At 45.8% G+C, this 12,323-nt stretch overlaps 1 protein-coding gene across 5 annotated transcripts in view; it reads left to right on the forward strand.

Annotated features, from left to right (window-relative positions):
- CLIP2 (CAP-Gly domain containing linker protein 2) overlaps positions 1–12,323 on the forward strand; it is an 80,002-nt gene that overhangs the window by 52,830 nt on the left and 14,849 nt on the right. For 3 of the 5 annotated variants that reach the window (XM_068656418.1, XM_068656417.1, XM_068656415.1), the window contains 5 exons: positions 777–974; positions 2,111–2,214; positions 4,620–4,680; positions 8,968–9,072; positions 10,650–11,594. In XM_068656418.1, the coding sequence (XP_068512519.1) occupies positions 777–974; positions 2,111–2,214; positions 4,620–4,680; positions 8,968–9,072; positions 10,650–11,594 (1,413 nt within the window). The remainder of the gene's footprint in view (positions 1–776; positions 975–2,110; positions 2,215–4,619; positions 4,681–8,967; positions 9,073–10,649; positions 11,595–12,323) is intronic. The other 2 variants (XM_068656419.1, XM_068656416.1) reach the window with 1 other exon arrangement.

A 12,323-nucleotide genomic window follows, 5' to 3' on the forward strand; every position in this document is an offset into this window, starting at 1 on the left:
TTGCAACCATTTAAAAAGTCCAAGGTGCTATTTGGAATGGGTTGAACCTCAGCTCTGCTGTTAAGAGCAGGTTTTTGTTACAAGATCCCTGCAAAACAATGCAATTGCTTCCTGCCCCGTGTGTTTGCATCGCAGCGAGCTGTTCTGTTAAACAGCCGTGCCTTCCAGCTCCTGCAGCGACTGCGTTTTGCCATGAAGGGATGACTCTGTCCTGGGTCACATGCCTTGTGCTTTGGAAGGTGCTCAAGAAGGCAGAGAGCAGAGCAGGCAGCAATATTATTAAAAGCTCTAGCTCTGACGTAGCATGTGCTGCATAGCACCTGCAGTCATCCTGGCTGGGGAAGAGGGTGCAGTACCCAGTCCTGGGAGCAGATCCAGCCCGCCCGTACCAGCCTCCAGCTGATATAATTCCTCTTAGCTGAGCTCGCTGATTGGGACTGCACTAGGCTGGGCATTGATAAAATGCATTTTAAAAGGCAGATGATACAATGCGTGACAACCTTTGCTGACCTAATTCTCACCCCATGTCCTGTCCTTTGGGAAATTATTCTTCCATTGTAGTGCAGGAGAGCTGTTGAGCTTGCAAGCAATGCACGCTCTTTTTGCAGACTCATTAATGCGACTTGTAGGGTACAGAGCTGTAGTGCCAGCTCTTGGCAGCATAATAAATAATCAGTAGATGAGGTATATTTCAGATTTGACGGGGGACTTTAAGGTATTCTAGACTGGGGAGGACACAACCTAACTTCTGCCTCTTTTTTAACTCCATTCTCCAGCTGACAGAGACCTCCTCACGTTACGCCCGAAAAATCTCTGGCACCACAGCTCTGCAGGAGGCGCTGAAGGAGAAGCAGCAGCACATCGAGCAGCTGCTGGCAGAGCGTGACCTGGAGCGGGCTGAAGTCGCCAAAGCCACCAGCCACATCTGCGAGGTGGAGAAGGAGATTGCCATCATGAAGGCCCAACACGAGCAGGTAGGAGGTAGTGTGGCTTCCTCGCTGGAAGTTTCAGGTCGTGATAACACTTTCCCTGTGCTGCAGCTACCTGATTTGGAAGCTGGGCTCTGAATTTCTGCCTTTTTTTTTTTTTTTTTTTGTGGAAATTGCTTAACACACCACGCAAGAAGCAGAGGCTGTTTCTCCATTCCTGCGAGTGGGATGTGCTCTCTCCTTCCCCAGGAAGGAGCAGAAAAAGGGCTGTGCCAGACAAAGGGCTGGTAATAGTCTATATCTGGTGGATCAATACATCTGAATGCTGAAATGCAGGTGGAAAGCAAACTCAGTCCCCTTGGCCGCCCACTCTGGCCTTGGCCGTGACTGCATTGCAGTGTTTTTGATGCTATCAGACACTGCTGAGGACACCAGCTCAGTTCCTGCACGTCACTGCTTTCCTACCAGAGGGGGATGCTTCAATCGCATTAACGGAGTCATCAATCACAAGGAAAACAGGCTGATTGTGTTAGCATTTTGTTTTTTCCACAAGGATTTAGATAGATGGTATTTTATCCACTTGAGTGTTTAAAGAAAAGAGTTACAGGTTTATGCTATTCATCAACGTATGGCTCTTTAACCACTGCTCTTGCCGTGAATTCCTTGCTCGTGTTTATAAACCCAATGCAGCTACCAGGGAGTAGGGGTGATGCTCTGTATCTCTGTGTTGGGCCACACCTGCCTGTCAGAAATAGGGAAAAAATTGGCAAATCAACAGCAAGCTGAAGTTTTCCTTGTGTAAAATATTTCCCAGTAATTAACAGTAACAAATGAATTCATGCAATTCTGAAATGACTCTGGCTTTGTGACCAGGGCAGAACTGGATCTGGCAACCTTGGGCCAGGTTTTCAAAACTGTTCAGGCTTGAAGTGCTTAAATCTGATCAGAGCTGGATTATCCAAAGTGTTCGAGGTGCTGAAACACAGATCAGACTTACAGCTGGTGGAGATTGAGCAATTTTTGATACTTATACTGGGCTTTTTGGAAAATCCACCTTCTTACAATAGCAACCTCTGAAACATCATCAGAACCTTCTGTTCTCTTGTTCCAATCCTTTTTGAAACAACTCTGAACTTCAGACATGGTTAACTTTTGTGACTTGGGCTCTTTTTTCACTGCAGTACGTCACAGAGGCAGAGGGAAACCTCCAGCGGGCACGAGCACTGGTGGATGGAATGCAAAAGGAGAAGATCGAACTGCTGAACCAGCTGGAAGAAGAGAAGAGGTAAAACAGGAGTGAATGTGTGGGGGGGAGCTGAAATCATGGGGGAGATGAAGCTTGTACCCGAGAACATCACTTGTATCTAAGGAGATAAAAAAAAGTGACTGGGGGGGTCATCTTTGGATCTCTTTCCATATTTCAAATATGCTGTGCTCCTCTGTCTTGGCCACTGCAGCCTGCCTGCATGGAGGAAAAGGTGGTGCTGCTTCAAGTAACAAGTTCAGAACAAGGTTGCTGTAGTTGCACATCTGGCATGACCCTTATTTAGGGATGGGCGTCCAGTACGGTGACTTCTCCCATTTGCAGACAGACTGCTGCTGATCACAAACAAGGAAATATTTCTAGGTAGTCTCATGCATTCCTGTCTTAAGGTTCTTAGAAGCCACTCAATGCCATATCATCCTGTGCGGTTGCAGTGAGCTGATTTTTGTGATGTGAGCAATATCAGGGTTTCTCAATGTGCTCTGCTCAACCTGCCCCCTGGTGCAAAGTAACTGAAAGGCAGGCGACAAACAGCCAGGACAGCTCATGCTTGGCACGGCGGCAGCTCTGCTTCTCTGCCAAAAGATGTTGCATGGTCGGACCTGCTTCCCTGCCAAATGCATGTAGTGCTCCAGACAAAAGACATTATCAGCTTCCATTCCTGATTATGACTCCAAGCTGCTGGAACTCCTGTGAGGACCCTGGTAAATATTTGACAGGCTGCTTCATGTCCAAGGGCATTTGACAATGCCAATGTTGCACTGACAATACAGTGTGGGCATCATTTCTATAGACCACTGCCAATTGAAGACCGGATAGCTGTGGTCTCCTGCTGGGCAGTGGAGTTATTGAGGGTTTCCAACCTTCTTCCTTGTTTTTTGGTTCCTGACAGATCAGGGAGAAGCAGCATTGTCAGCCTGAAAGAACAGAGGGTTCTGGTAACACCATTTTTTTGGAATTTTTGTAGCATAACCAGACTGAGCCACGTCACTGTGTAAACTGAACTCCCTCAGTAAAGAGGGGACTTGGATATCAACAAGGAGCAAAGCCTTGCCTTCAGGTGTTCTGGGTTAAAGATGCAGTATATAAAAAAAAAAAAAAAGTATTATAAAGAGAACTCTGCAGGCTGGGCAATCCCAAGTCCCCACACTTTCTCTACAGCGTGGCTTTGCTAAAGACAGGTTTTTTTCCCCATCTATTTGTTGAGATGTTAATCTTGCAGACGTTCCTCCTGAGGAAGGCAAGTCACACCGCAGTATGGCCTTGCCATTGTGTGATTCGCTGCCTCCCCACGTCCCAGAGGCCCCATCTGTGTATGTACAACGATGCATACATTTCCTTTTTGGATAAGAGTGAAGATCTGCTTGTCATTTTTGGAGGCCAATTGCTCCATATATATAATTGAACTCTCCGGTGGGAATGGAAAAACATTTCTGTGTATTAAGTAACTGGGGGAAAAAAAAATGAAAATGGTGTTGGTTTCAATTGAACGATGCTCCCTGAAGATGAATTGTTCTTTCGTGCACAAGTCTCCCTGTTCCCTGGGTAGGCAGCTCACTTTCCCAGCTCCAGGAGGCCCTTTAACCCAAGACAGCTGAGCTATTTCCTAAATATCAACAGATGCCTCCTCTAATTAGAGGAGGTTTAGACAAGGAAGCTTGTTTATGAAGTTAGATATGTACACCCACAGCTATTTTTATCTGTAACTGAATCAGAGTCCTTACATCTGGCTACCAGTGCAACATCCTCATTATTGCCTTTTTTAATCAGTGAAGAGAACAAAGAGGGATGAGTTTAGCAGGAGATTGAATTACTCTGAACAGAAAATCCAATCAAGATACAGGCTTTGCAAAAGACTGAGGCACTTTTGAGTTCGTGCGTGGGGCTTTATGCGGATTTATGTGTGGTTGACCTGTGCAGCCTCTGAAGGTTTTTCTGGCAAGGTAGCTCACCATTTCCACGTTGTGGCAACACGAAGCATTGCTCACCCTCTGCCAAGAAGGCAGAGGCTTTGATTCCCCTGGAATATTTTGTATGGACCATTTGCGTTTGGCACAGGAATTGCCTGGTGCTCTGCTGTGAGATAACAGGGTCTAAGTAAAACAGAGAAAACTGTTTGTGGCTTCCCTGTTTTCAGGATCCTGGTGTCAATGAACAGCAGTTGTGCTGGCTGAGAAATAGTACAGCAGGAACAGCGGGTCTGGGAGCGTGTACCTTGCAAGAAGGCAAATGCTTGCTATGCGTAGGCTTGCTTAACTGTCTTGCTCCTTGTATCTTGATGTTTAGCTTCTGCAGAGCTGTTTTAATGTAAAAGATTGCATTTTTTCTCAGCTTTTTGTTGTGCAGGGGAGGCCCATGTGCAATGGCTGCCTGTAGGTGGGATGCTAATCTGAGTGTCACTGATCACTCTCTCTCCCCTTCCCCAGGAAAGTGGAGGACTTGCAGTTCCGTGTGGAGGAAGAATCCATAACCAAGGGGGATTTGGAGGTAAGCACCCTCACCAAAACTTGTGTGTTGCATTTGTGGCCTTCTGTTAGTAATTTCTGCCACCTTTTGTTCAACTCTGAACAATACAGTTCCTTTAGTGATGGCTGCAGACCTGCTGCAAATACTGTGGTGTAAATTGAAGATTGTTCTTTGGTATGTTGCGTGATCCCTTGTAATGTTAGGAGATGCCTAGAATTAACCTCAGCCAGCCAGCCTGGCTTTGAATATTGCCATATGTTGCCAAGCAGTGTTAAAAACTGATTATCTGAATGCATTTTAACATATGTTTTTCCGCTGCAGAAGTGATTTGACTGCTCAGTCACTGTCCCTGCAGTGTCCTGTTAGAGGTTAACGGGCACGTGCAGTCTCTCAGGTGAGAGATGCTATTCCATTCCAGCCCAACGCCATGTATTGTGTGACCTGCAGTATCGTCGTGTGGAGTCCTCTGCCCATGGGGTTTGACACTGGAAGACCCTTTTGTTTGGCAAGGCTGGTGGTCTGAGCAGCGCTGCTCAAATGGTGTTGTGTCAACTGGAAGTGGTGTTAGGAACTTGTCCTGAGCACGAGACTTTTCAGTGCAAAGAAGGAAAATACTTCTGTGAAAGCAAGGCTCTGCTCTACCTGTGTGAATTGTGGGATTTCCCTTATCTTTAGCTAGAGTGCTAGGTTAGTAACAGAAAAATCAAAGGACCTGTATCAATCATATCAGGCCAGGAAAACATGAAAACTGGGCAGTGGGGCATGTTGCTGTGGCTTGGAACCTCTTGTTTTAAACCTCTCCTCTTTATCCAGAAGTTAAAGCAGAGTCATGTGTGGGACAGGGCATAAATCAGCAATGCACTGGTAGCAGACCTTTGCTAAGGGCAAGTACAGTTTCTGTCCAGTCAGTGAGTACCAAAGCAGGTTTCTGTTGATTCCTGAGTTTAGGTGGTCAGCTTCCCCCAGGGCTTTAGAGAAGGGAGATTGATCCATCAGTGCCTTTGAAATAAGTGAATTATCCCTGTATAAGCTTTAGGTGTTTAAGACTAGTTGTGGAGTAACGGCAACAGAGCCAGGGTTAGCTAGCAGATATAGGGGTTTTGTTTTTGAAAGAAAATTTACATGTTCTAGCAAGATGTTAAGCTGCTGTGACTGCAGGTCCCAAACTGGGGATAGATCTGATTTTTAGAGGGTTTGGAAAAGGAGCTGCTGTGCAATGAGGATGTGACCAAGCTTCTTGCAGGCTGACAGGTTCTGTCCCAGCTTCCACCTTCTTCTGCTCAGAGCAACAAATACCTTCTTGAGAAAGGGTCAGGGAGCAGCTTGGTTTTGGGGCAATCCAAAGAACTGAGGGTTTTCCCAGGGGTCCACCATCAGTGGCATTGTAGGAGGGTTTGGCTGTGGTCAGTGTTTACATCCTGTCCTGTCTGATTTGGATGCTCAGACTGGACAATTGTCCCGCTGGAGTTAATTCTCATCACCCTGGATTGTTGTGGAGATGCTTGGGATATCCAGAAACAAGTAATTCACTTAGCAGATATCTCTGCTTGGAAGGCAGGGTGGTCAGTGCTCCTTCCTGTAGCAGTGTGTTTCCTGGGAAATTGGTGTTCTGACATCCTCCTGGTAGTCACTACAAAGCCAGCAGCTGCCAGCACAGCTCCTCGCATCCCTAGTTAGAGATGAATTAACCACTGAAATACCAAAAGCAAAACCCAGTGGCGGTTGCCTCCTCACTTAGGGTCTTGCAGCCCTCTTACACCAGGACCCAGTCAGAGTACTGGGAGCTGAGTGGTGTCTTGCCCCAGTTGCTCACCAGAGACTGTTCATAGTGCCTCTGTGGAAGGCAGTTAAAGGCCATACCAGGCATGCTGATAAGAAAATATTATTCCCTTCTCCATGGATCTAGGGTTTCCCTGTAGGACAGTATATTCCTTGACACTCGGTTTAGATTTAGAATTCTTCAGACTTTGGAGATATGGATCCAGTCCTCAGACCTTTGGAAAAGATGAAGGAGCTGTGTGTTTAGCCTTGAAAGTAGTCATGAACTCAACCCTCTCGGCTCTCGGTCCTGGTTGGCAATGCTGTTGCTGAAGTACCTTGGAAGGTGGAAAGCAATGGCAGAAAGGGGGCTGGGGACGACACGACTTGTATGAAAAGCTTTTTATGGTAGAAGGCTTGTTATGGGAAACATTAATCTCATCAAGGAACAGTCTCATGGTAACTGTGTGGTACCTGGCACACGAGTGGGTAATTAACTTGAGGCTGATAGCAAGAAGTAACCCTAAAATTCAGATCCAAGCTTCCTCAAAGTGCAGAGACTCTTTGGATTTGAGAATGAGTCATGTTGACTAGGAAAATCAATTTGCATAAAATATGAAATAACACAGGACTTCAATGAAAACCTTAAATACAGCTATATTTAGATCAACTGTTTTACAATCTTTAATTTTCTTCCCTGATTTTTCTCCTCCTCTATTTTGATATGCTTTTCCAGACTTGGAAAAGACCAGGATTGGTAGATACTGAGCAAGAATACCAGGTGGAGCTGGGGTAGCATGACAGAGAACTTGAGTGCCAATCTCAGGAATCTTGAGAAAGTCTTTTTGGGAGAGTCAGAGATTAGTTTTGTACTAGGTTGGCATCTTCAGGTAGCTTATATCTGACTTGCTGCCACTGGTTAAGGTAATTTCAAAAGTATACATTGCTGAAGTTTCACTTGGGAATTCTGGGCAAGTATAAATTGATTAAAATTCATTAGTGTTAACAGAATAATTATCCCTGTAAATAAAATCAAGCCTGGAGCTCCATCTTAGGATGTAGATCTTGAGCTGTGTAGAGAAGGGGAGAAGCTACTCGGTACAAAATTAAATTTTCTTAATTTCCTTTAGTTAGGATGCATTCAATCAACTTCTGCATTATGTGATTATTATTTGTGATTATGTGATATTATTTGGGCTGTTTGATAATGTTCGGGTTCTAGAGACCACATCTTTTTCTTCCTTTGGGGGTCCAATGGACCACAAAATATGGAGTAGTCTGAATATATCTGATAGTCGATCTTTACCTTCTGTGAATGCATGTGAAGTTTTATATTTCAGGCCATAAGAGAAAGATGGGTTTTTGCAAACTTCAGTTCCTATCAGTTTTAGACAACTAGCTAAAACTTGGTTCAAAAAAAAAAAAAAAACATCCTTGAACTGGTTCCAGTAGAAAGAGCAAAAAGCAATTAATTATATGGAAAATTAAAGGTAAAAAAAAATCCAGTTCTGGTCAGATTTTGTTTTGTTTTTTTAGGGGGAGGTCCAGTTTAATTGAAAGGAATATATTGTTTTAGTAAGCTTAAAAAAAAAAAAGCAATGCTTTTTTTTTTTAATGCATGTTTCCCATGTATTCCCCTCTTTTATTTATGGGAAATTTTATATGATATTACAGTGGCCACTGTGGATTCCTGAAGTTTGCCACCAACTACCAGTATTTGGTATTTCTGCTTTAAAGGGGAAGAGTCCTGAAGCACTGCACTGAGTCAGTGCTCTGGGATTTGGGCAGGTTATATAAACGTGTGTGTAGCTCACTCATCTGTTTTGCTGGCTTTTAAGTTGTCTTTTGTACAGGGCTGTTAGTCTTTGTTTAACATCACTTTGAAATTCATAGCAGTCCTCTTCAAACCTGAAGCACTGATTTATTTAGCAGTGTGGGATCTAATGATTTTTTATTTACTTCCAGTGCAGCGTATCTGTGGTTTTAGCAACCTGCTGTGTACAGTATGACCTGCTTTTTTTCCACCTAGTGCGGGGTTCAAGCTGTCTCCGGAGCAAAAAGAGGAGGGGAACTTGAGAGCCTTTTCAGTCTGCCTTGGGATTTTTCTTGAGGAGAATGGAGAATCCCTGCAAGGTCTTTGCAGGAGAATCCTTGCAAGGTCGTTGCATTCTCTGATGTGGTGCAAGGGCCTTGTACTGGTGGTCTGCAGCAGCGGGAGCTTTGCTTTTTAGGAAGTATGTTCGGTGCAGCATTGATGCAAGAAAACAGTGAAGCAGCTTCTTAATGCAGTGGGATGTTTTCCCTGCACAGATCCTACTTTCTTGTGAATAGCCTCTGTGAGTACCACGTAAAATCCCGTGGTGATCACTTTCTGTTTGGATTTTTCCTGCTTGTTTGGATCTTTATTCTCCTCCTGTTGTGAACTGCCTTTCCTTGTCCTGTACACTGAAGATGATGTTGCAGCCTTCTCTTTCCCTCTCCTCTCCTCTCTCTCCCCTCCCTCCCCTTTCCCATCTCCACTGTTCTTCTTTTTTCCCCATGTGTGACCAGACTCAGACGCAGTTGGAGCATGCCCGAATACGGGAGCTCGAGCAGAGCCTGCTGTTTGAGAAGGCACAGGCTGAAAAACTCCTCAGAGAATTAGAGGACACCAGGGTAATCCGCTCCCACTTGCCCTGCCTGCAGAGCGGCGTGCTTCTTCCCCGTGCTGATGCTCATGACGCCTTGCTTTGGGTTTCTTTTTTGGTTTGTGTTGTTGATTGGTTTTGGCTTGAATTTAGGCTTCCCCGGTTTTTGTTTGGTTTGATTTTTATTTGCTCTCTCTCTCCTGGACGTGATAGCACTACATATTTCCTAGCTTTGCTGCTTGTGGGGAGGATTCATTTCTCAGACTGAGTTTGCTTCTCTGCCCCATGCCACCATTTGACCCATGAGCTCTTCACAACTCATCATTCAGTTAACATGCCGGAATAATACCTGCAACCCTGCACAACTCATTCTGCCTAGAGGCTCTCCGAGGCTGCGATAGGAAATAACATTGCAATCAGCATTCCCTGTGCCCCCACTCCAGCCATGGGAGCTGCGACTTGAGGATAGCAGCGGTGAGTCCAGGTGGAGCAGCTCTGATCCTCGGCCACGCTGAGCCAGCAGCAGGACGTGCTGCCTGGTGAAATGTGTGCCCAGTCCTAAAAGCAGCCCCATGTGGGGAAAAAAGCTTTCTCATGCTGTTGTGCGGTGTGGGAAGCAGCAAACTTGCTCCGGTGAGCCTGCTTCTCAGCAATGGATTTGTTAGTTTGAGGAAAACGCAAATGTGAGGTTTTTCCAAAAGGCTAAATGATGTGAACGCCCCTGTGCCCATCTAAAAGCAAAACCACCCAGCCTCCTGGGCTGGCGGTTAGCGGGGAAAATGGCAAATGAAATGGAATTGATCGCTTGTGTTCTGACGCTGGAAGATTCACTTGATTTCTTGGTTTCTTCTGCCTTTTTCTAATATCTCACCCAGTCAAATCTCCTCTTCTCTATCCATCACCGCAGCACACTGACCTCCCTGTGACCAGCAGGTAGTTCAGCCCCGTTAGGCTGTGTTCAGACTGTCAGGCACCAACCCACAGACCTTATGCTCAGTGTTAACCATGGCTAGATTTATTGTCTTGCATCCTCTAGCCTTCTGTGTCGTTTTTACTTTGCTAATAAACTCTAACAAGTACTCATATGTAAAATCCCTTCTCCTTTTTACACCAGGGTAAACAAATCACACTGCAGGTGTGGGGTCTGTAGGCTGAGGATTGCTGAGCACGAAAGGAAACACAATATGTTTAATGCTGGTTTCAATGCTTGTGATACTCCTGCATGTGCAGTCACATTTCCTCTGTGCATCATCTGGCAAGATGCCTGGCCTGGAAATATAATGGCCTTTCGGGACATTATTTTTCATAAACTGCTGTTGCTGCTCTCTAGCAAATTTCAAGGGTTATTTCAAAGGTATGTGTTTCTCTCTTGAAAATAAGAGGTTTGTATTCAAAAAACAAATTGTAACTGGCACAAAGGCATAGCAGTCAGTTCTAATTACCCTGGTGCAAAACTGTACTCGGTTTGGAGGGTGCTGGGTTTTCTTTTTCTTTGAACCTTGACTAATGTACTTTGGATTTACTTCCACTGAGGCACGTTTACTAAAGGGAAGAGTACAGCAATGAGAGCTGGGGACTGACTTTGTCTTCTCTGTCACGTTGCAGCTAACCACGGTAGCGGAGAAGTCCAGAATCCTGCAGCTGGAGGAGGAGCTGAGCCTCAGGCGCAGCGAGGTGGACGAGCTCCGGCAGTGCCTGAGGAGCTCTCACCAGGCAGAGGCTCCCGAGCATCACCTCGGCTTGCAGTCAGAGGCTCTTCGGTTACGTGATCAGCTGCTGTCTGCCAACAAGGAGCACCAGAAGGAGAGCAGCCAGCTAAAGGAGAAGTACGAGAAGACACTAAAGAAGTACCAGCAGGAGATGGAGAAGCTGAAAGCCGTCAATGAGAAGTATTCACAAGAAATCGTTGACCTCAAGCATAAGGTTCAGCAAGCCACTAACGAGAACATGGGGCTCATGGACAACTGGAAGTCCAAGCTGGACACGTTAGCTTCTGACCACCAGAAGTCTCTGGAGGACCTCAAAGCCACACTGAACACCGGCCCCGACACCCAGCACAAGGAGATCGTGGAACTGAAGGCAGTGGTGGAGAGTATAAAGATGGAGCACCAGCTTGAGCTGGAGAACCTGAAAGCAAAGCACGACATTGAGACAGCTGTTCATATAAAGGAGAAAGAGAGCCTCAAACTGAAGTTGCAGGAGGCTGTGGATGAAGTGGAAAAAAGTAACAGCGACTGGAAAATGCAACTGGAAACCAAAAGCAATCAGCACCTTCTTGAGCTCCAAGATATGAAGGACAAGTGTCGAGATGCGGAGCTGAGGGTGCATGAACTGGAGAAACTCCACAGTGAATATAAAGACCAGACACAAGCAATAGCTTTCTTGAAAGAGCAGATTTCTTTAGCTGAGAAGAAGATGTTGGACTATGAAACACTACAGAAAACAGAAGCCCAGAGCAAACAGGAGATCCACAGACTGCAGGAAAAAGTGCTTGTCTTAGAGAACAAGCTGCAGTCCATGGAAGCCCTGCATCCTTCTCAGCATGCAAATGTATGCTTTTCGGGTCACTTTGCTTATTTGTTATCGCTGTTAATAACACTTCCTGGGGGTAGGGCTCAGCTGCGGTCTTGTGCAACTCACTGAAGCTTCTGTGCCTCAGAGTATTTGGATGTTTTTAATCTCCATTGGTAATGCTTTTTCTGCAGAGCATCTCCATGCTGAGGGCTTCTTCCCATTCTTGAAAGCCAGTACAGTGGCACAGGTAGAAAAGTGAGAGTCAAGAGAAGCAAGTGGGCCACATCTGGTTTTGAGGCTACATTAGTTCTGTGGCAGCAGAATAGGTTTGGGAGAGGCAAACTCGTTCTGAGCAAGCAGCATTCTTAGCTCAAAAAGCATCAATTCTGCAATGTCTGCTGTCCTCCGAGGAGCTGCAGCAGCCTCAGTGTATTATCAAGCAAAGCCCTTTAGGGGTAGGTGGAGGACAGGGTGGAAGAAGAGGCATTGCCCATGCTGAGAGAATGCACGGTTTGCTCAGCACATGGAGCGTGATTTGAGAGCCTCAGTTAGGGGGGCTGAGCTGATGGCAGGTGTGTGCCAGCAGTGTGGCCTCAGCATATTAAAGAGACGGGGAAATGCTGCCCGTGAGGATTGCAGCGGAAATGCTGCTAGCAAGGGTCAGGGTGACACCAAGCAGGGAAATAAAATACCTCACTGAATGAGAGTCCTGAGCCTCCCAGGGAAGGCTAGAATAAAAGCAGTAGTAATATAAAGAGGTCGATT

This window comes from Anas acuta, chromosome 19 (genome assembly GCF_963932015.1).
Source record: "Anas acuta chromosome 19, bAnaAcu1.1, whole genome shotgun sequence".
Classification (NCBI taxonomy): domain Eukaryota; kingdom Metazoa; phylum Chordata; class Aves; order Anseriformes; family Anatidae; genus Anas; species Anas acuta.